Here is a 26,331-nt window from a genome sequence, read left to right on the forward strand (position 1 = left end):
AGGAGCAACCTGGAGAAAAATGTAACTACGGCAAAAACCTGATAGACTGCAGAAGCAAGAAGCCCCAGGTAATTGAGAACTCCAACCCTCTAAGTCCACCTCCTACACACCTCCTGACAAACAGTCACCTTTCCCAGCTCTGTCTCCTGCTTCACATTCTTGGCCAGCCACATGACATAGTACTGTTCCCTGCATCATGCTCACATTTTGAATCTTCTCTGTCACCTATCCCAGCACTACACCCTGCCTCATCCTCACATCCTACCATTTGTCGCCTCCCTCACCCTCACACCCAGCCACTTGTCACCTGTCCTAACTCTGTCTGTTCATATTCTGTGTTTCCATCACATCCAGCCACCTCTAAAGGTGCGTACACACATGCGACTATAGTCGTTTGAAACGATCGTTCCCCGATCATTTCAAACGACGATCGTTTGAAAAAAAGCAGCCAACGACCATGAAGTCGAATGACGGACGAGCTAGATCGTTCAAAACGAACGATCTAGCTTGTCGGATTTTTCCCAACGACGATCGTTTGCAAAAGTAGCACATTGTTGGAAACGGTCGTTCGTACTAGGCTTGACATGCGCATTTCACTATTTCTCCATGGAACTTTTCATTTTTATGCGCAGGCGCAATAAGTGCTTTTACGTGGTGTAACGTTCGTTCTAACGATGTGATCATTACACACATTTTACAACTAACTTTACTTAGGTCGTTCTTTCGTCAATTAAAAGTTCGTTCCTTGTTGACAACGAACGATTACAGTGCTAATTACTGCTGTCATCCTTATTCCCCACTTCCTGCCACTTCTCCAGTGCCTGTCCCAACTCTGCAAAAATGACGCCCTGTGTGGGTACGGGAGTAGCGCAGAAACTTCCCTAGCCCTGATGTCTGTTATCTGTAAAATGGTCCGTTCCTGAGTTCTGGTCTGAACGCAGTATGTCCGCGGGAGCATGCACGCACTCCTGCGGGAAGACGTACCCGACGCCAATGCCCACTGACACGGGAATACTACGATACTCCGCTTGGGCAGGAGTGCGTATGTCCTCACGTGGAGATACTGCGCCTGCGCTAACCAGGACTCGGGAACAACCCACTTTACAGATATAGGGGCAAAGGAGGTGTGGTTAGTTTCTGCACTATTCCCAATACACAAGCAGTGTGCCATTTTTATATTTGGGTCAGAACTAAGGTACCTTATCTGCGGTGGCAGTCAGGTGACACAGCTGAGGAATCAAATTACAGCTTGTGATTAGTGACAGATGAGGGGGGATTACACAGACTAAACTCTCTAAATACATACAGGGTGCACTTCTCTATATTTTCCTTCTGTCCTGTGCAAGAGTTCAGGCCCACTTTAACGAAGTGAGAGAGAAATCCCTGCTTTACACACTCCTCTTTTCCCCCTCCTTTCTCCCTCATCCCCAGGGCAATCAGCAACATAAAAGGCAGTGACAGGCAGGTTGCAGAAAGGAAAAAACATATTTACACACAGCAGGAGTCCCTCTGTAGGACTGCAGGCAGCGATCTTTCCCTCTGGAGTCACAGCAACTCAGGCAGGCTGTCACAATGGGGTGCCTGCATCTTCCTTCACTCTTCTTCCAGGACCACCACGTGCTTCATGGGGGCGGGGCAGTGAGGTCTGACGGGATTAGAGGCAGCAGCATCAAGCAGCTGCTCTGCCTCTGCGTGTTGTCACTGTGCATCCTGTGCAACTGGGCAAGGCACAGGCAAGTGACTCGCTGTAAATGTATTGATTGCCGGCCCGTCTGCTTGTTCATCCATATATGCAGGCGGGCGCCGGGCCCCTGAGTCCCCCGGGCCCTACTACGTTCGCAGGAGCTGCAGGGGCGATAGTTACACCAGTGAATCTCCGGGCGCCATTTTTAAAACTTCAATAATCTCCGGGCGCCCTTTTTTACCTGTTCGGCGCCCATCAAACGATATTTATTAAGGGAGTGAATAGCGGCGCCCTTTTTGTCCACTTGCTTCATACACCCAAATTTCCTGTCACCCCAAAAAATATGGTACGTACAAGTCAATTGATAGTTCACTGAGAAAACAATGCAATCAATTTTACAAGATAATAAAAAAGGTGTATTCTCTCCATTTCAGAGATAGACCTGCAGCACAAATGAAGTTAATGTTCGGAATTTTTATTCTGGAAAAGCCAACAAGCTCAAGAGTTGTGGTCGATGTGGAGTATGTTATTAACAACAAAAAATATGTTAACTCTGGCAATAGCGGAGACATGGCACTTATAAAGATGAAGATTTCAGTCACTTTCTCAAATTACATCCTTCCAATCTGCTTGCCGGAACAAGGTCGGGTCTTCCCTAATGGAAAAATTTGTGTTTTGACCGGTTGGGGAAACATCAGGGAAGACGGTGAGTGGCACCCACTTCATACATATCTCATATCCAATGTTCCTGAGCAGCAGTGAGCTAGTGCAGATCATATATGTGACTGCCCAAGGGTCATACATGTATAAAAGGCATGCAGAGAAAAGGGCACTGGGTTTGCCGGTAGTAGAATCTCGCAAAAATTTGCGATATTCTACTGCTAAATATCCATAGCAGAATATCGGTATTATGTGCTGATATTTTACTATTGCTAAACCTTACTCTACTTTCACACAGAACCCTCCCCTAACCCCTGGTGGTACCTAACCCTAAAATCACCCCTGGGGGTGCCTAATCCTAAGCCCTCCCCCCGGTGGTGCATAAACCTAACCCCCCCTCATGATGCCTAATCCAAAGACCCCCTGGTGGTGCCAAACCTTTACATCCCTGGCTGTGCCTAAACCTAACTTTCCCTGGGGGTGTCTAAATTTACCCCCTAGTGTTGCCTAGACCCCCACTTCCTCCTCCCCATGGTGCCTAACCCTAGTCCCCCTTCCCCCGGTGGTGCCCAAACCTGACCCTCCCCTCGGCCGCAACAGCCACATTATATGTCTATGAGGGTAAATTTGGGTGCCGCATGCCGGGCAGAAAAAAAAAATGTCCCCTCTTGCCGGTAATCGGCGCCTCCGGGCGCCCAAATTTACCTTCATAGCTACAAATATCAATTTGTGATAAAACTCTGAGGTGCCTGCTAACGGCCGCCACCATGCGCCCAAATTTCCACCTAATGCTGCTAAAGGCTGCTTTTAACATAGGCCCCTGTGCCCTTTTTTCCTGCTTCGGTCCAAGGGTGATCAGTTTCTCCGTACCATAATTAGGATGATCTGTGCAGCCGTTGGATGTTTGCACATTTTACATTTCCGCCCACATAGGAATACATACTATATTAGGCCAATACGGAATAGGGACTCCAAGAGCCAAATATAGTACTGGTAATTGAATAAAAATGGTAATAAAGCTATACTCACAAAGCAGGGTTGCCTAAAAGCAACCACTGTATAAGCAGATGGGGAGATTAGACCTGACCCCACAGGATTAAGAAGTCGCTCTCTGTAGATGAGGAAAAAAGGGGTAACACCCCTCCACCAAGGGTGGATTTAATATAGCATAGTCTGGATACAGAGGCGCCAACAGGATAAAAATATCTAAAAAGTTTAAAACTTGAGACGGTGATGGACTTACCTACTCCAAGCAGACACAAGAATAGCCAATATATTAATCAATGAAACAAAATGTATTGTTTTATTGTTAACGGGGATTGTGGGGTGTTAAGGTTAGGCACCACTGGGGGGGGGGGTCTTAGGGTTAGGCACTACCAGGGGATCTTAGGGTTAGGCACCACCAGGGGATCTTAGGGTTAGGCACCACCAGGGGATCTTAGGGTTAGGCACCACTAGGGGGGGGGGGGGTCTTAGGGTTAGGCACCACCAGGGGATCTTAGAATTAGGCACCACCAGGGGATCTTAGGGTTAGGCACGACCAGGGGGGTATTAGGGTTATGCACCACTGGAGAGTCTTAGGCCCCTTTTACACTTAATCAGGTGGTGTGTGTTAGTGTGCGTCAGTATGCGTTAGTACGCGTTAGTGCGCGTTGGTACGTGTATTTTCCAAAGCAGTCCATTAGGAGGAAGATTTCAGTTAAAATGCATTAAGTGTATAAGGTGCCATATGAAAATATTGGCTTTACTTTGAAAATCAGTTTTCTTTCAGTTATAACTGAGAGCAACTGATTAAGTGTAAAAGGGCCCTTAGGGTTAGGCACCACCGAGGGGGTCTTAGGGTTAGGCACCACCAAGGGGCGGTCTTAGGGTTAGGCACCACCAGGGGCGGGTTCTGTGTGAGAGTAAGGTTAGGTTATAGTTAAGTTGTACATTATCGGTAAATTTACAGATAATGTAATACCACGATTAAATTGTTGTTTACCGTTTTTTTTATTGTTATTTAACGTTGCACTTAAATTGTTGTTCACCCTTATTGTTAGTAATATTGTTATTTAACATCACGCCTAAATTAGCTTGCGACTTTTTCAAATGTATGCTCAGGAAAGAGGGTTAGTCTAAGGCACTAGGAGGGGAGGGTATGTGTGAGAATAGGCGGCAGGTGAGTCAAGTGCAGCCTGATAGTGTTACCACTATTCAGGGGCGTAGCTAGAAATGACTGGGCCCCATAGCAAAAAAATTTTATGCCCCCCCCCCCCCCCACGACCTTCCAACCCCACGGACCTCGGACCTCCCACCCAAACATTCCTCCAGGACCCTCCACCCCAACATTCCCACACCCCTTGAAGTACAGTATAAGTAGCCAGGTCTATAGGTGTCCCTAGTTTAGGTACTAGTCAGGGGCGTAACTAGAAATCACTGGGCCCCCTTGTGGCAACAGCAATTTAAACTAAATACTGTACAAACGTTTTAACTCATACATGAACATTATGGAAAATCCAAGTTGAAAATAAACTGTGAAGATAAACAATTTCATCCATCCTACTCCTGAAAAATAAATTCATTTTTTCTAGTTTTATTTTCTGTTTTAAAAAGCTAAAAAAGTAGGTTTAATGCTATTGTCTCATATGATCATGATTCAGCTTTTCCCATAGTCTCGCAGTTAGCAATCATGTGACCCCCAACAAGACAAATTCAGCAATCATGAGGCCCTATCAAGACAAATTCAGCAAACATGAGTCCCCCAAGATGACAAATTCAGCAATCGTGAGGCCCCCAACAAGACAAATTCAGCAATCATGAGGCCCCCAACAAGACAAATTCAGCAATCATGAGGCCCCCAACAAGACAAATTCAGCAATCATGAGGCCCCCAACAAGACAAATTCAGCAGTCATAAGGCACATAAATAGACAGCATTTTACATAAATAGGCAGAATGCCCCCTTAATATGGTAGACACCTCTCACCTGGCTTCTGAATTCTCCTGTACTGGCTGCTGTGCCTGGCAATACTGTTTTTGGCTGGATTGGGGATGATGTGTGGGCTGAAAGGCCTGGCAGTGATACTGTGGCCTGGCTGGCAGTGATGCTGTGGCTGAGTTGGCTGGCGGTGATGCTGTGGCCGATGCTGTGGCTGGGTTGGTGGTGATGCTGTGGCTGGGTTGGCTGACGGTGATGCTGGTCTGTGCTTGGCTGGTTGAAGTAAATGCTGGCCTGATTGGTGGTGATGCTGTGGCCTTTTTGACTGTGATTCTGGGCTGGTTGGCTGGTGGTGATGCTGGGCTGGCTGGCCTGGATAGTTTAGGTAGTGACAGGTGCCCCCTAGTTAAGGTAGCACCAGGAGTCCCCAAGTTTAGGTAGTGACAGGACCCCCCCCCCAGTTCAGGCAGTGACAGGAGCCCCCCAGTTCAGGCAGTGACAGGAGCCCCCCAGTTCAGGCAGTGACAGGAGCCCCCCAGTTCAGGCAGTGACAGGAGCCTCCCAGTGTAAGTAGTGACCAGTGACCCCCAGTTCAGGTAGTGACAGGGACCCCCCCCCAGTTCAGGTAGTGACAGGGACCCCAAGTGTATGTATTGGCAGGAGCCCCCAGTTTAGGTAGTGAGTGACAGGGACCCCCAGTTAGGTAGTGATGGACCCCCAGGTTAGGTAGTAAGGGACAGGGACCCCCAGGTTAGGTAGTGAGTGACAGGGACCCCCAGGTTAGGTAGTGAGTGACAGGCACCCCCCAGGTTAGGAAGTGACAGGAGCCCCCCAGGTTAGGTAGTGAGTGACAGGGACCCCCAGGTTTGGTTGAGAGCGACAGGGACCCTCAGTTAGGTAGTGAGTAACAGGGATCCCCAGTTAGGTAGTGAGTGACAGGGACCCCCAGTTAGGTAGTGAGTGACAGGGACCCCCCAGGTTAGGTTGTGAGTGACAGGGACCCCCAGGTTAGGTTGTGAGCGATAGGGACCTCCCAGGTTAGGTTGTGAGCGACAGGGACCCCCAGTTAGGTAGTGACTGACAGGGACCTCCAGGTAAGGCTGTGAGTGACAGGGACCCCTAGGTTAGGTTGTGAGTGACAGGGACCTCCAGGTTAGGTTGTGAGTGACAGGGACCCCCCCAGGTTAGGTTGTGAGTGACATGGACCCCCAGGTTAGGTTGTGAGTGACAGGCGCCCCCCAGGTAAGGTTGTGAGTGACAGAGACCCCAGGTTAGGTTGTGAGTGACAGGCGCCCCCCAGGTTAGGTTGTGAGTGACAGAGACCCCAGGTTAGGTTGTGAGTGACAGGGACCCCCAGGTTAGGTTGTGAGTGACAGGGACCCCCAGGTTGGGTTGTGAGTGACAGGGACTCCCAAGGTTAGGGACCCCCAGGTTGGGTTGTGAGTGACAGGCGGCACCCCCCAGGTTAGGCCGCCCCTCCCCCTCCCCCCGGGCCCGCTCAGGGCCGTTTTGAGGACTGGAGGGGTCGCAGCATGAGGGGAGAGCTTGGTGGCACGTCGGTGGGGAGGGTGGAAGTGCCCCCCCCCCTCCCTCATCTCGGGCTCTCCCCTCTGCGCTCTTCCCTCCAGCATTAAACAAACATTGTATGCAGGCGGCAGGGCAGCGGCGGCAGATACATACCTTCCGTGCGCTCAACCGATGCGTCTCTCTCTAGCTTCTGACGCGACTTCCGGTATAAACAGGAAGTCGCGTCAGAAGCTAGAGAGAGACGCATCGGTGGAGCGCACGGAAGGTATGTATCTGCCCCCACTGCCCTGCCGCCTGCATACAATCTTTGTTTAATGCTGGAGGGAAGAGCGCAGAGGGGAGAGCCCGAGATGAGGGGGGGGGGGGGCACTTCCACCCTCCCCACCGACGTGCCACCAAGCTCTCCCCTCATGCTGCAACCCCTCCAGCACCTAGCGGGGCATCCTGCTGCGGGCCCCCTGCGACATAGGGGCCCCATAGCAACGCTATGGTTGCTATAGCGATTGCTACGCCCCTGCCACTATTATTTCCTTACCTCTACTGATCTGATGCGCACTGTGCTTCCTCCATAGTAACAGAACATGTCACTAGTCTACACTCATGATGATAGTAATCAGCTAATTATGTTTACACAAAATATTGCATACATTTTCACAATTATGCCCATACATAATTATGATTTGTAAATGTAACTTATTTTGTATTGTCATTTGTAATTTCGCGTAATTTTTGCGTAATTTCATGCCGACTTTGGTAGTGAATAACAAAGCCCCCATACACGCTATTGACACCAAAATTGCTACATATGATAAGGAGAATAGTGGGTACAAGTAAAAAAATCGATTTTAAATATGCAAAGAAAAAACGGGTTTTAAACTCAGAAAAATTGATTGTTTAAAATTACAAGGTCTTTTTGAAAAAAACCCTTTTTTTTTTTTACTTGTACCGAATATTCTCCTTAACATATGTAGCAATTTTGGTAGCAATAGCATGTATGGGGGCTTTGGTATTAACCGCTAAATTCGGCAGAACATTACACAAAAAATTTAGTGAAATTATGAAATATTACTGTTACATATGAAATTAATTATTGCAAAGAGTGTAGACCGGCACCATTGTATTATGCTCTTTCAGTTTATTAAAAGACTTACAGACACAGAAAAACAACGTTTCGGAGGCGAACCTCCTTTCGCCTCCGAAACGTTGTTTTTCTATGTGTCTGTAAGTCTTTTAATAAACTGAAAGAGCATAATACAATGGAGGCGGTCTACACTCTTTGCAAGATTTGAATGGGATTCAAGTGCTGTGCATCCCACAACCAGGCACATTGGACAAGTGAACCACAGGAGTGCTGCCATTCTACTATTGATATATGAAATTAATTAGGATTTTCTCAGAAATGTTGCATTATAATGCGTAATTGCGCATTTCGATGCAAAATTTTGCATATGTGATATTTCCGCCCACCATATACACTAGCAATGCGTCTGTACTGAGGTTGGAGCCAAACTGTCTCCCGAGATACTGAGGCCCGATCGCTGAGGGCAGCGGTAAGGCCCCTTTTGCACTTAATCAGTTGCTCTCAGTTAAAACTGAAAGAAAACTGATTTTCAAAGTAATGTCCATGTTTCCCTATGGCACAGTTCCCAGTAAATACGTTCTAACTGAAATCTTTTTCACAATGCACTGCTATGGAAAAAACACATACCAGCGCGTACTAACGCATACCAACGCATTAAGTGTAAAAGGGCCCTAACGGAAAGTGTGTAATTCAAGTGTGCCTGAGATGAACCTAAAGGCAAATATAAGATTCTTACTTACGGTAATAAGAAGGAAAGCCAGTATATCCTCCAGAGGCTTCCCACATTCTCCTGGTCCCCAGTATGTTACGCTGCCTCGCTCCCCTTCATGCATGAACACAGCTGAACTGCGCCTGCGCAAATACGAGTATATCTGCGCAGTATGCCCAAGCTGCATGCACATGAGTGTCTCCTTGCTACTGCGTAGGCACAACTGTGTTGCAAAGGTGCAGTCACGATTATAAAGAGGGTCCCAAGCAGCAGCGGTGGTCTCACTCTCCAGGAGGATGTGGGTAGTAGTGGTGCTCATAATGGGCCAATTACAATTGCGCAAACTTTTGCGTAATGTTTCACAATCATTCATTGTGTGATTATGATTACGTTACGTACAGCATACTATGTTTGTGAATTTTAATTATTCCCATAATTCTACAATTACATGTAATTCACATTCAATGCGTAAATATATTCACATGTATTCACCAGTGTACTGCGCATGCGTTAGTTAGTTAAATATTATATAATATTCAATGCGAAAAATCTGTTCATATGCGTATAAACTTTTGCCTCAAAAATTATGCCAAATATTATGCTAACATGCATAATTACGGTTTGCAATGACATGTACATGCAATTTTTTTTACGCATAATTAAGTAATTAATTTTTTCATGCGCATTACGATTATGATGTGTAATTGCAAATTACGATGCATAATTACGCATAGGCATAATTTCTGCCCACCACTAGAGGGTAGCCTCTGGAGGACACGGTGGCTTCCCTCTTCTTAGGTAGGATAATTGTAGGAGGCGCCCTTGTTGTAGGTTAAATGGTGTTTGTACACAGTGCAGTGTATAATGGTAAAGTAGAACCGCCTACCTTATGAACCGACACTTCACTCAGTAGGGGTAACGAATAACATTTATTGATAGAATGCACTCAGGACAACGCGTTTCACGGCATAAACCACTTCATCAGGTCTATATGTGGTGCTGATCGAAGGAGTAGACGGACTGGGCGCCAAGCCGAGCTGCGGCTGAGCGCTCCTAGATATCTATCAATAAATGTTATTCGTTACCCCTACTGAGTGAAGTGTCGGTTCATAAGGTAGGCGGTTCTACTTTACCATTATACACTGCACTGTGTACAAACACCATTTAACCTACAACAAGGGCGCCTCCTACAATTATCCTGTCTACGTATAGCAACCCACGCGGTTGGAGTGCTATTTTTACCGCAAGTATGCGGTAAGAAACTTTTTCCCAAGGAGCTGCGACCATCCATATCAGAGACCGAGTGGGGACGGGACTTCCCCACATGCCTACTTAAAGAGAACCAGAGATGAAGCACCCTCATGTATTTTATTACATTTATCAGTGGGAACATGACAGTAAACACCTACCCTGCTTTTAGTTTCATTGTTATCTGCTTAATTAGTCTATTAGCAACTGTGATAAGAATCCATCGACTATTCAGTCGAGGTTTGACCTGGAATCATTATAGCTGAGTCATTCTTCTGTGGAGTCCTTTCAAGCCCAAGCCTTCCCCCTCCTGGCTTAGATCTTCTGCTTTGCATACTGAGAGCTGTGATGACTGGGAGGGGCTGCTGCTCCTGAGAGAGAAGCTCTGTGGCTGTAATATGATCCCTGTGTGCTCTGTGTGCACTAGATTCTCATAGGAATGAAACTGCAGTTATTATCAGTGACACTTCCTACAGGCAGATCATACCAATATGAAAGCACATAGATGAAAGGCTGCATTTAGCCTAGATAGCAGCCTAGTCTCATATAGCCTAGACAGCACATCCAGAACAACTCATATAACCCGGAAGGAGAAGGGATATGAGCCGGCGGCCATATTTGATTTTTCCTGGAGCAATAATGGATAAAAAACACTAAAAAGGGCACACCAGAGCGGCAAAATTATCAGGTAGAGCATTTATTCTTTACAAGCTATCGACTGATATGTTTATTTTGTGTGAAACGTTCATCTCTGGTTCCCTTTAAGTGGTTGCCTATCAGCAACCCACACTTGTGAGTAGCTTTTCATCTTCTTTTATACCGGTTTGCGAAGGTAATACACCATAGGGGCTCCCGGTGTCTCTGTGGTTTTTTTCGTTTTCTGTCTATCACAGCCCTCTTCTTAGGTAAGTATCTCATTTTACCTAGTATCAGGGTTTACCTACACCAGTGCTGTTCAACTGGCAGCCTGCGGGACGAATTTGGCCCCTGGGACGGATGTAGCGAGCGTTCGCACTCGCTTGCCTGGACTATTTTTTTGTCAATCCCTCTCCTGTAGCAGGCCCACCTCTTGTTCACATTTGGCTCCGCCCCCAAAGCCGGGACATTGATGCTCTGCGCCTTCCAGGTGAAAAATCTGGTGCTAGCCACGCCCCTTGCCCATGAAGTTGGACAGCACTGACCTGACCTACAAAATCTGCTAATAACATTCAATATCTGTTGACTCTCATACTACATAGAGGTGGTAAAATTGCGTACGTTAAAAAGGGGCGCTGGGAAAAAAGGGCGCCGGGTTTTTAACGATAAGCATGGATAACGTTTAAAAATGTATTGTACTGTATTTCGTTTAAAATTAATGGTTTTTAAAGTTATAAATCATTAAATAATGTGCATTAAATCGGCAATTGTAAAAACGTTAATCTTTCGTTTAAATACTGAAACGTATAATAACGTTAAAAAAAAAAATTACTAAGTAACCCTCCCTGTACCTACCCCTAACCCCTAGACCCCCCTGTTAGTGCCTAAACCTAAGACCCCCCTGTTGGTGCCTAAACCTAAGACCCCCCTGTTGGTGCCTAAACCTAAGACCCCCCTGTTGGTGCCTAAACCTAAGACCCCCCTGTTGGTGCCTAAACCTAAGACCCCCCTGTTGGTGCCTAAACCTAAGACCCCCCTTTTGGTGCCTAAACCTAAGACCCCCTGTTGGTGCCTAAACCTAAGACCCCCCCTGTTGGTGCCTAAACCTAAGACCCCCCTGTTGGTGCCTAAACCTAAGACCCCCCTGTTGGTTTTTTCGTTTAAAAATAATGTAAAAAAAATGTACTGTTTTTCGTTTAAAAATAATGTTTGGAAAAAATATTGTACTGTTTTTCGTTTAAAAATAATATTTAAAAATGTATAAATCATTAAATAATGTGTAATCATGAGAAGCAGTAATAAAACATTAAGTCTCCGGGCGCCGCTTTTAAAACGTTATTTTTCACCGGCGCCCTTTTTTCCTATCGGGCGCCCATTAAACAATATTTATTATAGGAGTGAATGGCGGCGCCCGATTTGTCCACTAGCCTCAGGCGCCCGAATTTACTGTTTCCGGTAAAATTGGTCAGTGGTTGGCCAATCATAATTACCGTAACCAGTTGTTTTTCATCTTATGCATCCGAGCAATTTTCACTTCCCATTCATTCACCAATAACTTTATCACTACTTATCACTATTAATTGATCTATATCTTGTTTTCAGTCAGACTTGGAGGGCGGCATAAATTAGAAGGGGGTGGAGACTGATGTCCGTCTGCACTAGGAGAGGCAGAGCTGCTGAGAACAGCCCTGCTTCTTCCTGTTCTCTTCCTGGTAGCATATTTTGCGACCAGGAAAGTCGTGGAGAGATGCAATTGTTTGTGGGTTTATGTAATAAAATGTATGTAAATGTAGTTTTACTATTTGGCCACAAGATGGCCTCAGTCATTTTTTTTCTTTTTCCTGTAAGCGAGCGCTCTCGCTTCCAGGAAGTGTAAGGAGGACGTGAATCATTTTTTTTTCTTTAGAAAGATCACGGCTTCTAATAAAAGCCATCAGTCTTTCTAACAGGGACTTAGATCAATGAATGGGAACTGTGTTTCCATTCATTGATCCCCGGGCTAACAGGCAGCGGTACGGGAGCACACGGGCGCACACACGATTGGCCGTGGGAGCGTGCAGCAGCAGCCTTGTGGACGTAGCAGATACGTCCAAAAGTCTAAAGTAGTTAAAGGTGTGTACCAGGCTAATAATTGTCCAATCAAAATTGGATGTGTGCACATACCCTAATAGTAGCCACTAATGATCCAATATTTTTCATCCAATCTATTTAGTGTAATGGTAAATTGTGTGAATATATTGAATGGATAACTTAGACAGTCCATTATATAATATAGAAATGGTGAAATTTGATGAAAAAGATTGTATCATTAGTGGTCGCCATTAAGCCTGGTGCATGCATCCAATTTTGATTGGCTGATTTTACCACCTCTATGCATGCAGTATGAGGGTCAGCTGATCTTGAATACTATAAGCAGATTGTGTAGGTAAACTCTCACCCTACAAGGAGGTGCAAAAATTGATCCGTGATTGGCCACTCATTGTTGTAAGGCTTAAAATTTGGTACACACATCCATGTTTGAATAGCCAATAATTGGCCCAATTTACTACCTCCATGTAGTATGAGGGTCAACAGATTTTGAATACTATGAACAAAATGTGTATATTTTCATACTACGTGGAGGTGGTAAAATTGGTCAGTGATTGGCCAATCAAAATTAACCAATTAAGCCACACAGGCGTTTGTCTCACACCCGCGGCTGGTGCTGCTGCAGCCATAGGGACATGAGACTCATGTCTGTGCAGTTTGTGGGCTGTGTGTGCGATGGTGTGGGCGGAAGGGCCGTGATCGTGATAGTCATGGAGGCAGGGGGGATTGGTGGCAGGGGACACCCCCTGAGCCATTCTGTGCATGTTTTTTTCAAAAATAGTGATCATTCTCAAATGGTGCCATCACTCTCCCTCCCGCTCACTCCCTTCCACCGCTCCTGCCGCCGATCATTAGATGCATGAATAGGAACAAAGTTCCCATTCATTAATCTCCCCTTTAGGTCCAAGTGATTGCAGGCATTAACCTCCCGAGCGTTCTGGACGAGCTAGGCTCATCCAGAGACGCTGGAGGCCACCGCTCAGGCCCTGCTGGGCTGATTTGAATAATTTTTTTTGAAACACGCCGCTCACCGCCGATCTGCCGCTACCCACCGTATAATAGGGCCCCCCCAGACCCCGTGCGCAGCCTGGCCAATCAGTGCCAGGCAGCGCTGAGGGGTGGATTGGGACTCCCTATGACGTCACAACGTTGATGATGTCATTCCGTTTGTCGCCATGGCGACGGGGAAAGCCCTGCAGGAAATCCCGTTCAGAACGGGATTTCCTGACGGGCACAGGTGCCGGCGGCGATCGGAAGGGTGGGTGGGAATTGGCAGGGAGGGGGGTATCATGTAGGTAGCAGTAGGCTAGCTACATGATTAACCCATTTTGGTTCCTGGACGTAGAAACTATGTCCAGGAACCATGCGCGCTACCGCGCGCTCCCACAGCCGATCGCGCGTGTGCACGCGTGCTCCTGGCCCGCGGTTTGTTAGTCAGGCAATCAGTGAATCGGGCTATGGTGCCCGATCACTGATTCCTCTCCCCCGCTGAAAAAGCGACAGATTCTCTCGGAAGCTGCGCCTTTTCTGGCTGTTACCTCCCCCATGCGTCCCTCTAAGCGTGTGTTACGCTTAGAGTGACATCATGTAAACAAACTCATGGCCGCCATCTTGTGGCCAAAAAGTAAAACTACAAATAAAAGTTAAAAAAAATAAAAATCAACACACATTTACATTGTAAACCTATTGTTTACATCCCACCCTCCCAAAACCACCCAAATAAAATGTTTAATATAAAAAAAAAACCATTGCAATAAAAAAAAAAACATGTAAATATTTACCTAAGGGTCTAAACTTTTTAAATATCAATGTAAAGATGAAATATTTCTATATATTTTTTATTTTAAACTTGAAAATAGTGATAGATGCAAAATGGGAAAAAATGCACCTTTATTTCCAAATAAAATATTGTCGCCATACATTGTGATAGGGACATAATTTTAACGGTGTAATAACCGGGACATATGGGCAAATACAATACGTGAGTTTTAATTATGGAGGCATGTATTATTTTAAAACTATAATGGCTGAAAACGGAGAAAAAACCAAATTTTTCCGTTTTTTTTTTCTTATTCTTCCTGTTAAAATGCATTTACAGTAAAGTGGCTCTTAGCAAAATGTACCCCCCAAAGAAAGCCTAATTGGTGGTGGAAAAAACAAGATATAGATCAGTTCATTGTGATAAGTAGTGATAAAGTTATAGGCTAATGAATGGGAGGTGAACATTTCTCAAGTGAAAACGACAGAATGCGAATGGGTAAAAAAAAATAGGTATAAAAAAGAATCAGACCACCCAGCGGGTTAATGAGATGCCGGCGTCACTTCCGAAGTAACACAGCCATGCATTACTTCCGATTTAATGTATGTAGGTGTAATTTTACTATGTATGTCAAGAGGGTATATATTATTATTTAATTATTTGCTTAAAATTAGTGATGGATTTAAAACTGAAAAAAAAATCACTTTATTTATAAAAAAATTATTATATTGTCATACATTTTACTAGGGATATAATGTAAACGTTGCAATAACCGGGACAAATGGACAAATAAAATGTGTGGATTTTATCCACAGTTTTAAAACTATACTGGTCGAAAACTGGGGAATGTTTTTTTTTTTCCATTCTCTTTCTTATTATTCCCATTAAAATGCATTTTGAATAAAATAATAATAATGTACCATCCAAAGAAAGTGTAATTGGTGGTGAAATAAAACAAGGTTTAGATCATTACGTTGTGATAAGTAGTGATAAAGTTATTGGGGAATGAATGGAAGAAGCACTGAAATGTGAAGATTCCTCTCGTCCATAAAGTGAAAACAACCCAGGGGCTGAAATGGTTAAAGGTGTGTACCAGGCTTTAGATTATTTCTGCCTAAAGCCTGGTACACACCTTCAACCTTGATTGGCCAATGATTGAACAATTTCACCACTTCCATGTAGTATCAAATTTTGAATGCTATGAGCTAATTGTACTACAAGAAGGTGGTAAAATTGGTGTGTTTTTTTTTTTTGGGGGGGGGGCTTTGGAAGTGAGAGTTATTAATTGTATTAATATTGTGTATGTATGTATTTGCCTGTATGTGTAATTTTACAAGATGGCGCTAGTGAACACTCTGCCGTTATAGGAAGTGTTCACTTTTTTTTCCTTACATTTGACTACACTGTGACAGCTTCCTGTTTTATGAATGGACGTGGCTGCTGATCGCGGTCATGTCCATTCATTCCAGGCATTGCGATTGTCTTCCCCAATCCCTGATCGCGGTGACCCGACGGTACATGGCAGCGGGAGCGGCGCCCACACGTACGTAGCGGCGGTGGGAACGAGTGACTTATTAAAACCTCCTGTTGCCGTTAACAGGCTCAAACAGGAAGTCACTTTGCCATTAACTGGTTAAAGGATACCCGAGATGACACGTGACATGATGAGATAGACATGTGTATGTACAGTGCCTAGCACACAAATAACTATGCTGTGTTCCTTTTTTTCTTTCTCTGCCTGAAAGAGTTAAACATCAGGTATGTAAGTGGCAGTTCCTGTCTGAGTCAGGACTGGGTCAGACTACAGTGTGACCCTTACTGATAAGAAATTACAACTATAAAACACTTTCCTAGCAGAAATTGGCTGCTGAGAGCAGGAAAGAGATAAAAAGGTTCAATAGTTCATAGATTTTAGCTCTGGTATATTTCAATGAATGTGTCATTGAGCAAAAACAATAAAACAGTAACAACGTAAAAAGTACATTTAAATATAAAATCAAATGGTGGAGTATCTTAAAAGTCATTTAGGAGAAGGAGGATAGATACAATTGTTTATTTCATTAGCTTATTTTCACCTCAGGTGTCTTTTAAGGGGAGCACATCTGACTACCTAAAGGGGGGGGGGGGCAAATTTGGCTATATAAACAACATTTTCACATTTAGCTCCACCCATGACACAGCCCGCAGGCACAAAAACTGTCTTTATCCCCAGGCATTGAAAACTCTAGCTATGCCTCTGCCACTGTTTCAATGAAAGTTAAAGATGTGGAGAATTTTTCCAGAGCAAGGGTCAGGGGTGTAACTAAGAGCCCTCTGACTTTTATTATCTCTACTGTTCCTGGACTATTTACTTTTCCTCTGCTAGAGGAAACCAATTCACTATTTCATATTTTTTTTTTCGCTTCAGTGTCTCTTTAAACTGTTCAGTAAATGGTGTGTTAACATGCCTCCATTTCAATGAGAATAGCTATTATTACCTCATAATTTACCTCATGAGGTAAAACATGACTAAAACCTACCAGAATTGCTAAATGCCATTACCTCATCAGGTAAATGACCGCACATGAGGTAATTTGTTTTATAACCATACAGAACTGAGGCCAATATACAGTATTAGTGTGATTGTGCCGCTGTGATAAACAAAGCTGCACAAAGTAAAGAATACCCAATACTATTGATCGTAATCAGCTAATTATGATTACTCTGAATTTTGCATACATTTTTACAATTACGCCGCGTAATTCGATTTGCAACTTCAATTGGTTTTGTGAAATCCATTTGTAATTTTTACATCATTTTCACGTACGCTCATGCCGACTGTGGTGGTGAATAGCAAAGCCCCCATACATGCTATTTTCACCAAAATTGCTAAATATGTTAAGAAGAATAGTGGGTACGAGTCAAGTCGTTTTTGAGAAAATGGATTTAAAAAATGCAAAGTAACAATTGTTTTTAAAATTTTATTTTTCTGAGTTTAAAAAACAATTTATTTGCATTTTTAAAATGATTTTCTCAAAAACTACACGGTCCTTTTGAAAAAGATTTTTTGACTAATACCCACTATTCTCCTTAAAGGGGTTTTGTGGGGGTGTCCTGGGTATAAAAACAGTCACTTACCTGGGGCTTCTATCAGCCCCCTGTAGCAGTAATGTCCCACGCCGTCCTCCTCTGATCCGCCGTTCTCCGCCGCCGGCCCCGAGCAATTATTCGTCTGACGACAGACGAATAATGCGGGCTCCCGTTCGCGTCATTGGAAGGTTTCTTGTACTGTGCCTGCGCAGTAAGCTTCTGATGACGCTGGTAGAAGCAAGCAGGCGCGCGGCCTGGCCACACAGCCGCAGTTGAATGTACGCCGCGCTAGACCGGAGACGGCGGCGGAGAACGGCGAATCGGAGGAGGACGGCGTCGGACATTACTGCTTCAGGGGGCTGATAGAAGCCCCAGGTAAGTGACTGTTTTTATCCCCAGGGCACCCCCACAGAACTCTTTTAAAGAAGAGACACTGAAGCGAAAAAAAAATATATTATATAATGAATTGGTTGCGTATTACAGATAATTACTAGAACATTAGTAGCAAAGAAAATATTCTCATATTTTTATTTTCCGTTTTATAGTATTTTTTTTAACATTGCATCATTCTCTAATATTTGCAGCTTACACACTACTCAGCATTCTAAATCTTTTTATAGAGCAGGCTAGTGAACTATTCACCTGTCCTCTGCTGAAGAAAAAATAAAATACAGTGACTGATAGTTGAGATAACAAGCTTCAGAAGACAGACCTCTCTGCAACGTTCAAAGTCGTGGAGCTCAATGGCTCTTTTGCATAGATAACAACCAGAGTGTCTTAACTCTTCATGTACTGGAAACAATATTAGACTTACAGTGGGTTGCAAAAGTATTCGGCCCCCTTGAAGTTTTCCACATTTTGTCACATTACTGCCACAAACATGCATCAATTTTATTGGAATTCCACATGACAGACCAATACAAAGTGGTGTACACGTGAGAAGTGGATCAAAAATCATACATGATTCCAAACATTTTTTACAAATAAATAACTGCAAGTGGGGTGTGTGTAATTATTCGGCCCCCTGAGTCAATACTTTGTAGAACCACCTTTTGCTGCAATTACAGCTGCCAGTCTTTTAGGGTATGTCTCTACCAGCTTTGCACATCTAGAGACTGAAATCCTTGCCCATTCTTCTTTGCAAAACAGCTCCAGCTCAGTCAGATTAGATGGACAGCGTTTGTTAACAGCAGTTTTCAGATCTTGCCACAGATTTTCGATTGGATTTAGATCTGGACTTTGACTGGATCATTCTAACACATAGATATGTTTTGTTTTAAACCATTCCATTGTTGCCCTGGCTTTATGTTTAGGGTCGTTGTCCTGCTGGAAGGTGAACCTCCGCCCCAGTCTCAAGTCTTTTGCAGTCTCCAAGAAGTTTTCTTCCAAGTTTGCCCTGTATTTGGCTCCATCCATCTTCTCATCAACTCTGATCAGCTTCCCTGTCCCTGCTGAAGAGAAGCACCCCCAGAGCATGATGCTGCCACCACCATATTAGACAGTGGGGATGGTGTGTTCAGAGTGATGTGCAGTGTTAGTTTTCTGCCACACATAGCGTTTTGCATTTTGGCCAAAAAGTTCCATTTTGGTCTCATCTGACCAGAGCACCTTCTTCCACATGTTTGCTGTGTGCCCCACATGGCTTGTGGCAAACTGCAAACGGGACTTCTTATACTTTCTGTTAACAATGCCTTTATTCTTGCCACTCTTCCATAAAGGCCAACTTTGTACAGTGACTAATAGTCCTATGGACAGAGTCTCCCACCTGAGCTGTAGATCTCTGCAGCTCGTCCAGAGTCACCATGGGCCTCTTGACTGCATTTCTGATCAGCACTTTCCTTGTTCAGCCTGTGAGTTTAGGTGGATGGCCTTGTCTTGGTAGGTTTACAGTTATGCCATACTCCTTCCATTTCTGAATGATCGCTTGAACAGGGCTCCGTGGGATGTTCAAGGCTTTGGAAATCTTTTAGTAGCCTAAGCCTGTTTTAAATTTCTCAAAACGTTATCCCTGACCTGTCTTGGACCTGTCTTGTGTGTTCTTTGGACTTCATGGTGTTGTTGCTCCCAATATTCTCTTAGACAACCTCTGAGGCCCTCACAGAGCAGCTGTATTTGTACTGACATTAGATTACACACATGTGCACTCTATTTAGTCATTAGCACTCATCAGGCAATGTCTATAGGCAACTGACTGCACTCAGATCAAAAGGGGCCGAATAATTACACACCATCACACACCACTTTGCAGTTATTTATTTGTAAAAAAATGTTTGGAATCATGTATGATTTTCATTCCACTTCTCACGTGTACACCACTTTGTATTGGTTTTTTATGTGGAATTCCAATAAAATTGATTCATGTTTGTGGCAGTAATGTGACAAAATGTGGAATACTTCAAGGGGGCCGAATACTTTTGCAACCCACTGTAAGTATCTGCTCCTAATGTTTTATTTCTTAGCTGTACTACAAATACAAATCATTATATCTTTTTTTTTTTTTCGCTTCAATGTCTGTTTGATATATGTAGCAATTTTGGTGATGATAGCATGTTTGGGGGCTGTGCTATCAACTGCTAAAGTCGGTATGAATTTATGTGAAAATTACACGAAAATGCAAATTTACGGTTCCAAGCTACAATTACAGACGGAGTTAATTTAAAATTACATTTTTCCTGGAATTTTGCATTACGATTTTGCATCGAAATTGCAAATTTTAATGCGAAGTTCCAACTATGCGAGATTTGGGCTCATCACTAATAACCAATGTGGGTTGTTTTGTGTGTCTATTTGCAGAACGTCTCCCCAGTCCTATGGTCCTGCAAGAGGTGGGGCTCCCTTTGATAAACTACACTGTTTGTGATGCCATGTTCAAAAAAAAGTTCTCGGATAGTTACTCTGACGGTCTGATTAACAGTGACATGGTCTGCGCAGGGTACCCTGATGGAACCAAAGATGGCTGCCAGGTATGTCTGAGTGATGTGATTATGAAGTTGTTATGAAAGGAAGACTCCAATTCATGTCATTTCATCAGGACCTCACACATGTAACCTACATACATTAACCAGCTTCCGACCACCTAATGCCGATGGGCGGTGGGAGCGTGGCTCACTGGGGGCTGCCTAACGGCAATTGGCGTCTAAGTGTGGTGGGCGGGATTAGCAGGGAACATGCGCTTGTTCGCTAATTTGACATGTGGACTTTGATTAATGAATGGGAACCGCGTTCTTCTCTTCTGTAACGATCGGCGGTGAGAACACGTGTGGGAGCGAGCGGCAGCTGTCGGATTCAATTGACGATTATCTACATCCCGGGGCAGGAGCAGACGTCCTGCAGAACGTAGATAATCCTTTGCAAACCACATAAGTGGTTATAGTGGAACTAAATTCAGAAATGCCTTTCCGCTCTAAAAGGTTAGCCACAGCTAGGGATCCTCATTCAGATTCCGCGAAATTTAAATTTCTGCATTCGGAATGCAGCATTTCCGACTGGAGTTTGGAAAATGGAAATTGAAATTCCACAAAAAATACGATTTACAGCAACTCGGTAGCCCAATCTAAGAACTCAGAAGCAAGAATCAGATAATGCAGAATTTTTCCTCAAAAATTGGATTACCTTGGTAATTTTAGACCAATTACAAGATTACAATGTGAGGAGGCAAATACTGGCACTAGATGAAGGCGGAAAACATTGGGTGCACCGGATCCTGTACTGTATGCTAGGATGTGCTCTCAGAAACATACATTTGCATGGAGAGAAGGAGAAAGCAGAGGCACTGTGATAGCAAAAATGAAGTACCTTTAATCCACGGTGTGACACACAGCAGGGTACACAGTGGGGGTGAGGGAATGCCTGACAGCTGTTTCGCTAAGAAAGCTTCTTCAGAGGCAAATATAAAGAACCTCTGAAGAAGCTTTCTTAGCGAAACAGCTGTCAGGCATTCCCTCACCCCCACTGTGTACCCTGCTGTGTGTCACACCGTGGATTAAAGGTACTTAATTTTTGCTATCACAGTGCCTCTGCTTTCTCCTTCTCTCCAATTACAAGATTACGTTTTTCCCATTTCGATTTTCCAATTTCCATTTTTTTTCTTTCTCTGATTCAAAAAATGACAAACAAAATACTCCTCTGAAATGGTAAAATCGGTAATTGGAAAATCGAAAAAATGGAAATTGGAAATTGGCATCAGCGGAAATCATTTCAATATATTAAAATCCTGAAAAAAAAAAAAGCTGAAATTTTACTTGGTTTCCCTTCTGCACTTCTGCACAAGGCACTGAAAGGGTTAAGCCTCAGTGTTTACTGTGTTGAGAGTTCTAATGCCAGAACCCTCCTGATAAGAACTAATTAGACATGTTGATCTGTTGAACAAACACAGAGACATTTCTGAATTTTCTTCAGCAACTACATGTGGAATAAAGACTTTTTCAATTGTGGGCTGTGCAAGAGTGTAGCCATCAGAAAAATGTCTTTCCTTGGCCCCATTTTACCAAAAACTGTCTGCGAGGTCTGGCCCTTCCAGTCCCGCATCTCAACTTGAACAATTGTCCCAATTGGTTTGTGTCAATTTCTCTCCAGACTCCTGAATTCATCTTGGGCTTCTCGCCCACTGAGAGATCTTGTCAGCTTGCCATTTACATTACTAAAATGCACATTAACTTATTCTGCCCCAGACAATACCATCTTATGGAGCCAAATACCCAAAGATCTCCCCACGACTTCCTGGGAACCCAAAGCTATATGATCTTTATCAAATTGAAAATACCTCTTTATGGGCAGAATAAGATATTGGCTATCATTCATAAAACTGTTGTTGGTAAAGTAAATGTATGCGGGAAAACCCCGGTGAAGGTATTTTAGACTTCTGTGTGGGCAGTCATAGAAAAGGATACAGTTGTGATAGCAGTGCGGAGATTCCCGAACTAGGCTGGCGGTAGGCTTGCGGAAACAGGAGAAGCTGCGGAGTTGATACATTTCTCCGTGTTCCGCTCTACTGCAGCTGCCTGGGAGGTCTGTGTGTCTCCATTAGTGTTGGGCGAACACCTGGATGTTCGGGTTCGGGAAAGTTCGCCGAACATGGCCGCAATGTTCGGCATGTTCGGGCCGAACCCCGAACTCCCCGAACATCCCGCTTTTGGGGGCCCTATGGGGTCGCAGGCATAAGGGGGGAGCATGCCCCGATCGCGGGGGGGGGTCGGAAATTCCCCCCACCCCCTCCGCTAGCGCTCCCCCCTCTGCCCGCTTCCCCATTCAAAAGTTAGGAAGTGAAACTGTACCTGTGCGGCCGGTAGTGGGTGGCTGGCAGTGGGCGGCACTATGGAGTGACTGAGGAGGAGGAGGAGTCCGGAGAGTGACGCGTTGAGGGAGGCCGGGCAGTGGGCGGATCAGCAGTAGTACCGTACTACTGCTGATCCGCCCACTGCCCGGCCTCCCTCAACGCGTCACTCTCCGGACTCCTCCTCCTCCTCAGTCTCTCCATAGTGCCGCCCACTGCCAGTCACCCACTACCGGCCGCACAGGTACAGTTTCACTTCCTAACTTTTGAATGGGGAAGCGGGCAGAGGGGGGAGCGCTAGCGGAGGGGGTGGGGGGAATTTCCGACCCCCCCCCCGCGATCGGGGCATGCTCCCCCCTTATGCCTGCGACCCCATAGGGGGCCAGTATTCGGGCGAACAGGGCCCTGTTCGTGCCGAACAGGGGCCCTGTTCGGCCAGGCAATGAGCCGTTCGGGCGAACCCGAACAGTTTGGCCGAACACCACCAGGTGTTCGGCCGAACGCGAACATCACCCGAACAGGGTGATGTTCTGCAGAACCCGAACAGTGGCGAACACTGTTCGCCCAACACTAGTCTCCATTCACTTAACATTGTTATCGCCACATCAGAGGGAGCGGTATTCCCCGTCCTCATACCGCTTGTGTTAATCTTTATGAATTGACAGTTTTTTACATTTTTTATGATAATCACCGCACAAGGCGGTGATTTATCGCTCTGCTCGGAAATGTCAGCTTTGCATGCGGAAAGAGCCTTTATGAATGGAGACTTTGTTAAGAGGTCGGTAAAGTGAGCTGTTTTCAGCATTTCCGCATGCGGAAATGCTTTATGAATGATAGGCATTGTCTACTTATACCAGATCCTACACATTACTTGCCTTGCCCCTTTTGCGACACTCCAGACCCAATACTCTCCATCCAACAGGGCACAATTTGCTTCTCGCTTTCCTCACGTGGCACCTCTGTAGTGCTTGAACATTTAAGAGTTGGCCCAGTCAGACATCGTCTTGGAAACATATACTCCCTCTTCACTGAACACCAAGCCACACTGGAGGTTGAGAGCTCAATGAGGAAATGGACATGCTTGGGGGGTCCAACTGGACAATGGAGGAATGGGAACACTGCCTTTCAGTGACCCACCAAGTGTCCCCTGCCTCAGAGACAAGCTTACACTTCTGTGCACTGTTCATCAAAGCTATCTTACCCCTGCCCCTAATGAAAAGTTCTCCTCCACAGCCTCTCTACTTTGACCTAGATGCATTTCCCAATACCTCTCCTCCCTACACCTCTTGTTGAATTGCCCCCATAACAGATTTTTGGAGACAAGTGGTGAACTTCCTAAATGACACAATGGGCTGTATTCACAAAGCATTACTGCATTCGATAATGCTCAAAACAGCTGATTTTACCGATCACCTTACCAAGTTACAATTCACTAAAACTATCAACGCACAGAAAATCAGAGTTCCCAACTGAGTGAGGCAAATTACCAACTTGTGCGGTAATTACCTCCAGAAATGTCAATTCACAAAGATTTCTGCATTTAATTTACTGAGCAAAAGTGTTTTGGTATTTTTCTCTCGCTTATAACAGCCAATAACTCGCTCTCCCCATGCTGTCTCTGTGCGATGGATTTGACAGACAGCCTTTGGGGAGAGCCAGACAGCCTTTGGGGAGAGCCACACAGCCCTGCTTCTCACTCTGAATTGATGTTATTGGGTGGGTCTTTCATTGTATTAAATCAAAGGAAGCTGACAATTCTGAAGGTTTTCCTGCATCCCATTAGTGTAAATCTGTATTGCAGCACATCTAAAGGGAAAAGTGAGATGCACAGTAATTCATTACTCTGAATCACACACACAGCTCCCTGCCTGCCCTGCTACACGCTGGTAAGTGACACTTCCCGAGCAAGGCTGTATCAGTAAAGGACCCAGATAACAGAGACAGCTTCCACACTCCTGATTACAACCCCCAGCCAGGAGCTAGGAACACAGACCTCAAAGTTAAGGGAAACAACATTAAAGCAGTACTCTGCAATGCCAGGTCCATAAACAACAAAACAGCAGTTATTCATGATCTAATAGAGGCTTCAGATCTAGCTTTAATTACAGAGACATGGTTGGATCAGAACTCAGGACCCACTCTCGCAGCTGTGGTACCAGACAATTACTCAGTTTTACACTGTGAAAGGCAAAACCGCAAGGGCGGAGGATTAGCTCTGTGCTTCAAATCCAGTTTGAATATTAAACCCCTTGCTGTAGCCCCCACCCACTCTTTTGAATGTCTAGCAGCCCAGCTCTCAGCTGGAAAAAAAATAAACATACTGCTTGTCTACCGACCCCCTGACGCTGGCTCAGCTTTTCTCAAGGAAATAGCAGAACTTGTATCTTGCATAACACTGAAACACCCTAGGTGGATAATTCTTGGAGCCTTTAACGCACGGGTCGATACACACTCTTCCCAATTTGGAACTAAGCTACTTCTCTCCATGAATGAACTGGGCTTCTCTCAAGCCGTCAACCTCCCTACCCACAAAAAAGGACACACTTTGGACCTCATTTTCCATTCAGAACTCCTAATATCCAATGTGGAAATTGATCCAGTAGTTTGGTCAGACCACCACACTGTCCACTTCTCCTTTACAGCACCGGCTACAAAACACCAAGTGAAAGAACTAATAAAATATCGTTCCTTGAAAGGTTTGACACCCCAACACCTTCAGAACAGCCTCAATCTAGGTGGACTGACAGATCACAACTTAGGCCTTGAATCCATGGTCCTTAAATATAACCACGATGTCTCAGCCGCTTTTGACGCCATAGCTCCCTTAAAGAATAAACGTTCCGCACCATTACATCACGCTCTCTGGTTTGACAACTCTATAAAGGAACTAAAGAAACAGGGACGCAGACTGGAACGAAGGTGGCGCAAACATCAGTCTCCTGATGACAAACTTTCCCTAATTGCTCACCTGGAAAAATATCAAACGATGATTAACAAAAAGAAGTCCTTATTCCTGTCTCACGAAATTGCAAATGCAGCCAACAGACCTGCCCAACTCTTCCGCACGGTTGACAATCTCTGCAATCCATCTTGCAGGAAATCCAGCATCAGACCTTCACAGGAACTGTGCGAGAAATTTGCCCACTTCTTCTCAGACAAAGTCTCCTCCATACGATCTGCCATTCAATTCACAGCCCCAGAAACCCATGCAGAGCCATATAACAGGTGCAAAAATAGCCTACCACCATGGTCTGATTTTAAGGTAATCACTGAAAAAGACATCTTGGATATCCTCTCAAACCTTCTCCAGACTACCTGCGATCTGGACCCTGGCCCCACTAAGTTCATGTTGAAATGCCCTGAACTATTTACACCGGCATTCCACAAAATAGTCAACGGCTCCTTACAAGAAGGGTGGTTTCCCTCTACTCTGAAAGAAGCAATCGTCAGGCCTCTACTCAAGAAACCATCCTTAGACCCAGATGCTCTAAACAGCTACAGACCTGTCTCAAACCTCCCCTTTCTGGGAAAAGTTATTGAAAAGGCTGTCTACCTCCAACTTGAAGCCAGGCTCTCCAGAAACAACATCCTTGACCCTCTTCAATCTGGTTTCAGGAAATATCACAGCTGTGAAACAGCCCTCACCCAGATTTGCAATGATCTGCTCATTGCAAGAGAC

The 26,331-nt window shown here is 44.8% G+C and overlaps 1 protein-coding gene across 1 annotated transcript in view; it reads left to right on the forward strand.

Moving 5' to 3' along the window:
- The window catches only part of LOC137524296 (serine protease 27-like), a 51,781-nt gene that overhangs the window by 21,055 nt on the left and 4,395 nt on the right, over positions 1-26,331 (forward strand). Inside the window, exons 4-5 of the mRNA XM_068244008.1 lie at positions 2,119-2,390; positions 20,174-20,343. Coding sequence (XP_068100109.1) covers positions 2,119-2,390; positions 20,174-20,343 — 442 coding nt within the window. The remainder of the gene's footprint in view (positions 1-2,118; positions 2,391-20,173; positions 20,344-26,331) is intronic.

Source organism: Hyperolius riggenbachi, chromosome 7 (genome assembly GCF_040937935.1).
Source record: "Hyperolius riggenbachi isolate aHypRig1 chromosome 7, aHypRig1.pri, whole genome shotgun sequence".
Lineage (NCBI taxonomy): Eukaryota > Metazoa > Chordata > Amphibia > Anura > Hyperoliidae > Hyperolius > Hyperolius riggenbachi.